Source organism: Perna viridis, chromosome 4 (genome assembly GCF_037379345.1).
Source record: "Perna viridis isolate PV_CMFRI_1.1 ecotype Kerala chromosome 4, ASM3737934v1, whole genome shotgun sequence".
Classification (NCBI taxonomy): domain Eukaryota; kingdom Metazoa; phylum Mollusca; class Bivalvia; order Mytilida; family Mytilidae; genus Perna; species Perna viridis.
The window spans coordinates 27,402,669-27,413,493 of NC_142448.1; the positions used below are offsets into that span (position 1 = coordinate 27,402,669).

At 32.4% G+C, this 10,825-nt stretch overlaps 1 protein-coding gene across 1 annotated transcript; it reads left to right on the forward strand.

Annotated features, from left to right (window-relative positions):
- Positions 1-11: 11 nt before the first annotated feature.
- On the forward strand, positions 12-7,288 carry LOC148619564 (B9 domain-containing protein 1-like). Its single transcript, XM_088579624.1, has 6 exons — positions 12-146; positions 2,879-2,947; positions 3,465-3,576; positions 4,942-5,038; positions 5,731-5,861; positions 7,047-7,288. The coding sequence occupies exons 1-6, from the start codon at positions 90-92 to the stop codon at positions 7,196-7,198; spliced, it is 618 nt and encodes a 205-aa protein (XP_088435750.1). The 5' UTR covers positions 12-89; the 3' UTR covers positions 7,199-7,288.
- The last annotated feature ends 3,537 nt before the right edge of the window (positions 7,289-10,825 follow it).

The following is a 10,825-nucleotide window of genomic DNA, read 5'->3' on the forward strand; positions in this document are numbered from 1 at the left end:
GGATTCCGACAAATTCAACATTTTCGGGATTCCTTGGAGTTATTCCTTGCATATTTGTTTGTCAACAAAACCATTCTCATAGGTCCAAAATGACGTCGAATTCGGTTTTTTTAGTGATGGTTGGTGGACAGATTGAATCTGGGGAGGTTTGTTCATTTCACAAAATAATTCCAGAATCATATCTGTTATCGTACCGATAATATTGAATTTGTTCCACTTAATTTAAAACCTTCAGCTTCTACAAAGCAGGGAAAATGTTGTAAAACATGTCCATTCTTGCCTGTAAGGTTGCATTAAAGATGTTCTTTAAGGGACCTATACTTAGGAACAAGAAATACAAATCTATTTATGATTTGGAATGAAATAGATCTTTAGAAGCAAATATCTTTAAAGTCTACTACAGATATTCGTGGTAAAAGTTGGTATTTCTGTTCATCAGTCAATAGTTACCTGAGATTTTTGGCAGTGGCTGCTCGTCAACACATTCCTGGATGGAGAGCCTCTGCAGGCTAATCATCCACACATCTGGCTTGCCTCAAAAACATACGGAATCGCGACGGAAACGTCCTATTTGTCATGGAAATATTGCCGCAATTGTACGACTATTAATATGATTGCAAACTGTGTTCACATTTAATAAACTGAACAGTTCGCTGTTTGTGTTAAATACTAGTTTTACAGCATATTTGAAAATTGGAGTAATCCCATGTGCTTAATAATAGACAGGTTTTATTTTGGTCAGACACTGAACAGTCACAGAAGTTATGATGACTGGTGCCAAAAATAAAAATTAAATCTTGGCCGAAAATATAAATATACCATGTGTTAAAATTGCATGAAATGTTCTTAAAATTTTTTAGTTTATGCAAATACAGACCACAGTGAATGGATATGTTTCACATCTGCCGTGTGGAATGGGTACATATATAAAGATCTTTGAGTTTGTTAAATGTGTATTTTGTATTAATTCTGAATGAATTTTAATCGTTATTTGTTACAACAGTTACGGTTTAATTTGTAAACATATTTGCATCATTTTGTATCTATTTGTATAAAAAGAATTTCTCACAATTTCCACATTACTAACGGAAATGAACCATTTCCGTCATGATTTCAAGTGTAATTGACTCAGACCGGATGTCTGGACGATTAGCCTGTAGAGGCTTCCTGTCCTCGGATGCATGGATGAGCAGCTACTGCCTTAATTTTTACTACTGGATAAGGTGACACTTCCTAATTGGGGTAATAGGAAGTGTGTAATCTTAATGGGACATTCAAATATGCCGATAGGGCACTGATGAGCACTCAGAAAGGGCAGAGGGGCACAGTTTTGATAAGGGTGGGTCACGGCGCCCGTCCATTTTGCTCTAGCAAGGACACTGATCGCTGAGCTGTTGTTTGCAAGCAAAAGTACAAACCCTATATTTAGCAGGATTTGGCTGTGGTTGTAAAGGTGGTATAACATTTTTTTTAAAGTTACACTTTGAACAGATGAGTGTCAAATTGTTACTTTTTTCAGCTATAATACTAACACGACATCCTGCTCTTACTTGCTAATATTAGAACCTTGATGACATAAAAGTAATTGTCTAGAAGTTGTTTTGATAGTTAAATACTAGGTTAACCATATTGATTGCTATACTGCCATTTTGACGCCTTGGGATATTGCATTCCAAACAAGTATTACTATGAGAATTTAATTAAGTAGTACTCCAGCTAAGAATCCTGCAAAATGTGATACATAGTTGGAAAGCCTACATATTTTTATTTTTGATATTTTGTTTGAATTGCCATAGTAAACAGAAATTAACATTCAGATTTTCATGTAACCTGTGTTCTTAGGAGATACAAATTATATAGAATGCACTGTAGAGTTCAAGATTAAGGGAGATAACTCTGTAAATGACACTAAAATACAATAGAATCTATTGGATTTTCAATGTTGATTATCTCCTAAGAGCGGAGAGATTGGAATGAATAATTACTCATTTCATAATATAGACCCATAAAACAATTTAATTACAAAAATGAAAAGATGTAGCCTTTTTTAGGGTGTATCACATATTACAGAATTTGCATGATTCTTATAAAGACTGCTACAAAAATAATTACCACTGTACTTTGAGAAAATGACACCTTGAAAGATTTGAGATTCAACAAAGGGGTGGTCTAGTGTGCTGTGGGACCACCCCCTGGATCTGCCATTGATTCATTCATGACAATGCCATTCAACTAAAGTGCTATGTATAAAATATTTTAAAACACTTGATAATATACAAAGTTGTAATTTCAAAATAAAAATGTCAGGTGCTTGAGCACAGATACTGGTTCTGTCAGTAGTCAATATTCATATTTGATAGTAACTAGTCATTGATAGAAACAAATACATGTGTGCTAGTGGGAAGGGTGACACAAAATCAGAAAATCCTGGCAGAATATACAGTCATGTTACTTTCTAGCATTGCTTGAATATACAGTCTTCACTATTAAGCAGTAGTCCGAGGTCCAAGGCTTGTCAAAATGGAGGTGGGCCTGTAAAATTAACTATTGCAGGCCAACAGTCATTATATAAAAAAATTCCGAAAAATGTATTTAGGGCCTGTGAACTGGAAAGTTAGTAGGGGAGACTGAATATACCAGTTTCAAAGTTCAATTCAATTATTAAAGGAAAGAAATGACTTGGTGATTACTGCTTTGATCAGACTATTGATGGACATTTAGCTCTATAAGGTATATTGCATATATTATATTACTAACAAGTCTTGTTCAAGTCGTTTTGCTATATATTGTAAGTAGAGTACCAGTATACACTGCACTTTGTACTATAATAACATCTTTATTTTTCACTGTGTGATCATGAATAATTGTTTATTTGCAGTTTCCTGGTTTTGATGACATTTATTGTAAATATTGCCTACATTATGGTCCAGATTGGTTAATAACATCAGTAAGTATTATGGAAACAAAATAATTATAAAAGTAGATGATACATTTTTTGTACCTTTATTTGTTTTTAATTACATGTATGATAATTCATTCTATATAAACTGTTGGTCTTGTTTCAAAAAAACTTTATGGTATCTTAATAAAGAAATTGAACTTGTTACATGTATATTAAGCAGACTTTGAAGTATTGATGGTTACATTATCCAACAGAAATTATGTTTTTTTATCACTTAATATACTAGCTGATAAACAAAAAGTATTTTCTGAACTACTACATTATATTTTACACACTCTATTTATTCTCCACTCTTGCTTGTATAAAAACATTTATATACATGTATCCTCTCTCTTGAATTAGAGCTATGATTTCAATATATACATTTGTACTAGTATGGTAATGGCATTCTAATTAAAAGCTTAGCTAACCTGAAATGGAAAACCATAAGAGTGTGAGATTTTAATAAATAAATGAAACTACTTTAATATGATTCCATGCAATCATTTCATTTGTTTTGCAGGGTTTAGAAGATGGCATTACACAAACAACAAAGAAAAGCAGAGATGACAGACAACAGTTTGTGTGGAATTTCCCATTAGATGTCACATTTAAAAGTACAAATCCACATGGATGTATGTATTCTTCTGTAGTGTGAATGTGTTTAAGTTCCTCCCCCAAAAATTATATTTTATTTAAGTGTTTCACACAGGCTTCTGATGTTAATGGTTATTTACTCAATATATAAAAAATAAAAGTTACATATGTTGTGTAACATTTCTCCAGAATTTCATACAATGTTTTAGGTTGACATTAAAGTTATTGTACATGTAAATCAAAATATTTGGCAGGAAGGAGAACAGGATAATCTCCTGTTAGCTTTCCACCTAAGAATCATGCAAAATGTGATTCATGGGTGGAAAGCCATTTTTTTTATTTTTATTTTTATTTTTGATATTTTGTTTAAATTGTTATAGTAAACAAAAATTGATATGTGGTTTTTTCATGTAACCTGTGCTCTTAGAAGATATAAGTTATATAGAATGTACTGTATAATTCATAACTAAGGGAGATAACTCTATAAATGACAGTAAAATACAATAGAACCTAGTGTATTTTCAATGTGGATTATCTCCTATGAGCAGACAGATTGGAATGAATAATTATACATTTCATCAAATAGATCTATAAAGCAACTTAATAAAAAAAATAAAAATATGTAGCCATTTTTGAGGTGTATCACATTTTGCAGAATTTGCATGATTCTTACAAAGACTGCTACTTAAGTTCTTATAGCTTCCTTACCATAAATTCAGTGACATTCCACTGTTGTTCAGGAGGTGTCAGAAGCCATGAAAGAGATGTTTTAACAATGTAACTATGCATGAATCTTTTACTGTTGTATAGCTATTGTATATTATCATTGTAATTACTACAGAAACCAACAAAAAATTAGCTTGCAATGTATTCCCATATTATAATGGTGAAAATATAGGTTTAAGACTCTTGATGTCATCAATAGCTAAAAATTATTTAAACAAATGGTTTGACTTTGCTGTATGTTTCTGGGCATAAATCAAAATTATCTTTGTTTACCCTTTTCTACTTACCTAGAATAATAAACTACTCCAAAAAATGTATTCTCATCTTTCAGCATTTTTACTCGTCTTTGAATCTGATATTGATTGTTTTAAATCCAAATTTGGAATTCTGACCCAAAAACTATTTCCCTATCTACAGGTAATCACCATGAATATTAAGTTTAGAAATTTTAATTTAGGCCGTGCATTAATGTATATCATCAGCTCATGTAACAAAAATAGCAGTGGTGGATCATACAAAAAAAATGGGGTGGTCTCCAACAAATATCTGTTGAAAAACACACTTGAACTCCTAAACCATTCCCAGGATCTGCCACTATATACAACTTGGAACAATATTCCAATATACCTAGTATTTATGCTATAACTGTATATTGTACCAATACTATGACTTTTCAGGGCCACAATTGATACTACATGCATATGGAATAGATTTCTTTGGTAATGATGCGGTTAGAGGTTATGGAGTTTGTCATATTCCTATTACACCAGGAAAGTAAGTTAAAATTACAAAATTTGGGGAACTAAAAGTTTTATATTTTACAATATTAAAAAGTCACAAAACATAGGCAGAATTACTAAATGCATTGAACCTGTTTGAAGAATTCTGGGACCAGAAAATAATGGCATAGATGACAGATTGTTGGAATACTCAAGTTGAAAACTATGAAAGGTTATAGTTTCAGACAGTCAAAGTGTCAGGTTATAGAGGCTTTTGGAAATTAAGGGTAATGTAAGGCTTTAAAATTCTCTTTTCCTGTTAACTATTCATGGCAAGAGAAAAGATGGAAGGTCAGGCACCCCTTTCACTATATACCCCTACTCAAAATGGGGGGTATGCATGTATTAAGCAATGGAAATTCATGAAATTTTCATGCCCAAGTATAGATTGAAAAATGTATGAAATTCTAGAGCACTGGAAGATCTGACCGGTTCCACAATGTTATTATTTTTTGTTAGTATCTCAAGGTCTTTTTAAAAGAGAACATGATTGTGCCTTTTATAACCACTTGATTGTGGTAGGAATATGAACAGAATACATGTATGAAATCATAGCAATGAACTGTAAATGGGTTATGAACCTCGCTGAAACATTATATGAATTAGAAAAATAACAAATCAAATTTATTTGGTAGCAATTGTTTTTATTTCTTTAGAAAATAATTAAACTTATCCTTTCCATTCCAGCCATAAAATTAAAATGCCAATGTTCACACCAGAATCAACCTCATTGCTGCAGAAATTCAGAACCTTGTTTATAGGGATTCAGCCAGAATATGTTGATGTCAAAGTTCTAGGTCAAGGTGAAGGACGAGAAGGTACAAATTTTTCTGTTATAAAATAATCCTTTCAAATTTGAAGACCAAACAAAAATAATATTCAGGTTTTGGCCTTCACAGCTACCATCCTGTAGTGTGATTTGCCAGGGAAAATAATTTTTCGACAGCAGCAAAACAGTTGTGAACAAGTAATGGTAAGGCACTGTCATCATCATCATCATCTGTAGACAAGGTTCCAAACCACATTAAGAAGGCTGGTATCAATTTTGAGGGTTATAGTCCCAACAGTTTTATTATTATGAGTCCCTAATGCTTATGTATGTCAAATACTAATATTGTATCCACACATGCCCCAAGTGAACAGAGTTCAACATGCTGTTCTCCATGAAGTACTTAATTTAATTCTGACAGTATTCATTAAATTCTAATAGGGGAGGTTTTCTGAACTAATTTGCATAAACATTTATTCTGTTTTGTCTGGACATAAAAATAATTTTGAGAAAATAAATACCTTTGCCAGGATTATGAAGTGCAGTTGTTTGTGGTGTACTAGATTTTATGGATTTAAGGGTCATTAAACTATTTTTCCCAAGCCTGTATTCCCAAAGTGAACACAAGAGTTAATTCTCTTTTACATGAGTTGACTATCATAATAGCAGGTATTTTACTCTGAACTATAACAATCTGAGAGATAAATTAGAGAATCCTAGGTATTGAATAGAATAATCCCTCATTATGTATAATGTGGGGTCAAGTTTACATGATGCCAGATGGGTTTTCAATGTTTTACTCGTGTTAAAATAAAAAACTTTTAAAGTTTCTGTGGATAAGTTAATACGTTCTATAGGGAATTTCAGTTTTTTTGTTGGAGCTTCTTGAAAGTTTGCATAAAAATTTACAGATGTATTCTGAGTGAGATACCTGCTGTGATGATTGACAATTCATTTGAATGAGAGGCTGAGAGGCAAATAATAATCATTTACAGTAGGCAATAGATGTGAGAAAAACTAGACATCAATGTGACTCAAATGTCCAAAAAGACAATGATTTACAACCCAGGAAGCATAATCCTGATCTGAACACAACAAGCATAGAAACTTAGAAGGTTAGACCAAGACTCACATTGTATAATGGAGATGTTAAACAAATACGGAAGGAACGACAAATTCACTGGTTTGTTTTTATAACTTCACAGTAATACTTGTATTTTCTTTATTTTTTCAGTAACCAGAGTGCGTTCACAAGGATTTGTTACAGTATCATTTAATGTTGTGATGAAAGACATGAAAAAGTTAGGTTATGATGTGATTCCATCCGAGGTCTCTACCACTGTGATACCTGAAAATGTTGGAATGAAAACACAGGAAGCTTCATAAAGATATGTTTTAGATCTGTTAGCTGTACGCATTGTATAAAGACATTTATTTATATATTTTACATTGTAAGAAATAAAGAAGTAAAACCAATCAGAGTGTATTATTCTGCCAGAGTCAGTTTGGAAATGAGTTTTTTGCCAAATGTAGACCTTGTTTAATATTCTTCAGTCTATCATCATTTAATCACTATGCACTTTTTATGCGCCAGTAAAAGAGAGGTCATTTTATATTATACAAATGTCCGTCTGTCCGTGTTAACATGTTGCTCCTTAACTTGAGAATGGCTAATTTAATAAGGTTCACTCTTTACACAATTGTTTGTTATAATATTCTAACAGTCTGTATACATTTAATTAATTAATTAGAATTTCAGTTTAGATGGATTTCACAAATAGGTAGTGAACTTTTACTCTTTCAGGGAAAGGTCTTGAAAGGCTAAAACTTAAATCACAAATGCTATGAAGGAATCACCCTTATTATATATGGCCACAAAAAAATTTGGTATAATGGTATGGTGCTGTCGTTGATAACTTGAATATTAGTTAGCTGAACAATATACCAAACAACAAAAGGAAAATGGATATTGTTTTGGGGGTTATGGCCCAGACGGTTTTAAATAAAATTTGGAGCCAAAATCAAGCATTTTGTAGATTTTGACTAAAAAACTTAAGTAATAGGATATGGATATTTATGATACTGTTTCACAATATTATATACCACAAAAGTCAGACTGGGATTGATTTTGAGGGTTAAGACTCCTATTGTTTAGGAATTAGGTGCCAGAAACAAGCATTTTCCTGATTTTCAGATAATAACTTGATTTTAGTAAATGGATCTCTTTGACATGGTTCCACAAGATGCCATACCACCATAGGAAGCCTGAGATATATTTTGGGGTAATGTGTTGAACCAATTACATAAGTATAAACCTTCGAAACTTAAGCTAGAGTATTCTCTTCCTCAGATTTTTTGCCAACTGAGAAATTTTTCGAAGGTTTTTTTCCGTTTTCTTTTTTTTTTTCAATGCTTTATGTTTAGCAACAGTCCATATTTGAACTAAATTCCAGTTTCAATGAGATGATTTGTTATGACATTCCCTTCTCTAAAAGATCACACAAAATGACTGTATATTAATGTTCGTTATCACATATTCAGAATTAACTTGTTTCAACAAGAATAATTTATTGTGATTTTAAGCAGAAAAAATCAAATAAAATGGGGGAAATTTCCTATTGCAGCTAAATCTTCAGCTTTGACAAGGGAATGTTAGCAAGAGATTCTTGAGGTCTTATTTACCACTTCCTGGTCAAATGGCCACCCCACTACAATGTATGTAGTATCAAAAATACACTGACCCTAGATCTATATACTGTAAGTGCATAATTCGTGTATATGCTGGTCAAAAGTAGTCAAAATAAAACTGAGAATGTGTACTTTAAAATAATATTTGTAATTTACTACAAAGTTGTATGTATATTGTTTACATATGTGAGTAATTTACCTCCATGCTGTTAGCAGAAAAGGTGAAAATGTGGATTTTCAGAATTATTTATTCAGATCAATTTTGTGAAAAATTTCTACAATACAACCATCATATGATTAGCATGATTTTGAAAGCCTTATTTTCCTAGCTTCACAATGGTTTGCAATAAGTTGTCAATAGTCCCGGGAGTTCACAGTGAAAATTACTTTTTTAACATGTAATGGAAGTAAGAAGTAGCTAGTGAGACTTGATTTTTTTAAAATGAAATACTGGAGAGTGGGAGACATAACACCAATGACCAAATAGGAATAAGGGCCCAGAAACATGCATATTTCTGAAGTGTAACATCAACTTGAGTCATAGTGAATGGATTTTTAAACAAATATATTAGAAGGTGCTATGCCAAACTAGAGGCTCCCAGGAGCCTGAATCGCTCACCTCGTTAAAGTTTGTCTTTCAAGAGCAATAAATTTACTAAGGAGTTGTCCAACAATTTTGACTCAAGACTTTAATAGGACTGTCTTAAGGATCATTTCAGCAATTGAAAGTTTCTATCTATTATAGTTTTCAAGATATTGGCTGAAAACTGTAAAAAAGAAAGGCATTTTTCATCTTTCAAGGGTAATAACTCATACAAGGAGTCACCTTACAACTTTGATCCCTGAAGACTTTTGAAGGCCTTATAATAAGGGTCATTTCAGCAATTGAAATAATTATACTAAACCTAACGGTTTTGGAGATATATGCAAAAAACTACTGTCTGACCCCTATGTTCTATTTATAGTAATGGCTGCCATGTTTTTCATCATATCAAAATTCCCCAAATCAGTTCTATGCAAGATACCCAAAGGAACATTCATACCAAGTTTGGTTCCAATTGGTCAAGTGGTGTCAGACGAGAAGATTTTTGAAAGAAATAACATTCAAAATCGCAAAAAATCGTCGAAAAAGGGCAATAAAATTTGACCAAAGATAGATCTCATCATGCTGAACACCTTTACCACATGTCAGAATTTGGCTAAACCTAATGGTTTTGGAGATATATGCAAACACTACTGTCAGACCCCTATGTTCTATTTTTAGTAAGGCGGCCATGTTTTTCAGCGGATCAAAAATCCCCACATTGATTCTATGCATGATACCCCCAGGAACATTCATACCAAGTTAGGTTCCAATTGGTCAAGTGGTGTCAGAGGAGAAGAGTTTTGAAAAATTGTTAACAACGATGATGCCAAGTGATGGCAATAGCTCATATGGCCTTTGGCAAGGTGAGCTAAAAAGGAAGACCTGCATGTATTTATCTTGGGGTTGTGACTTAAACCAATAAGGAATTAGGAGCCACAAAGGTGCCAGAAACAAGCACCTTTCTGAATTCTGGATGATAATTTTGAGTACTAGGGAATGTATCTCTTTGAAATTGTTCAAGGTGCCTGAAAGCCCCAAAGGAATGTTGGGAAGGATTTTGGAGGTTGTGACTGGAAACACCTAATAATAATGGGCCACAATGATACTGGTCAAATTCTTACCTTGTGACAAATGCATTTAAATTGCAAAGGGGCAGTAATTGTACAAAAGGCATAATTCCTTCATGTTCCAAAGTTCACTTGTACTGATTTTGTAATCTGTGTTAAGCACAATATTGTTTAGTTGTAAGAAATCATGGTCAAAAACAAATGCAGAAAAATATAAAAACATGAACAATTACTGTCAATTCACAAATTAATGCAACAAATGCACTTACATTGGAATAAATTCACCTCATATTATGGAACTTTTAACATTATTTCTGTGGGATATTTCTTAGAATTGCAAAAACTGAAAATCACATTATTGCAATAATCAATACTCGAGTAATTGAGAGTAATAAAGATGTAATAGGCACAACTAAATAACTGTCCAATGAATTCCCACTTTCTTATGCCTTGTGACACGTAGATAGGAGATTGACAAATCATTACTTAATTTTGATTTGGTATAGGAAGACATTTATCAATGAACTAAACTAAATCAATCAGAGATAGTCAAATTCCATATGTCCCAAAAACAGATTATAATAAATCCAAAATGGATTCAACATTAACTGATGAATTTTGAAAACAATAATGCATGTATTGTAATTATTAGATAAAATCATAAGAACAAAA

Bases quoted from the DNA above. Each gene is read 5' to 3' on its own strand.
- LOC148619564 (XM_088579624.1), top strand. From the start codon at position 90: ATGACGTCGAATTCGGTTTTTTTAGTGATGGTTGGTGGACAGATTGAA. The intron at 3,577-4,941 runs GTATGTATTCTT...ATGACTTTTCAG, and splicing joins AAGTACAAATCCACATGGAT to GGCCACAATTGATACTACAT. The intron at 5,039-5,730 runs GTAAGTTAAAAT...TTTCCATTCCAG, and splicing joins ATTCCTATTACACCAGGAAA to CCATAAAATTAAAATGCCAA.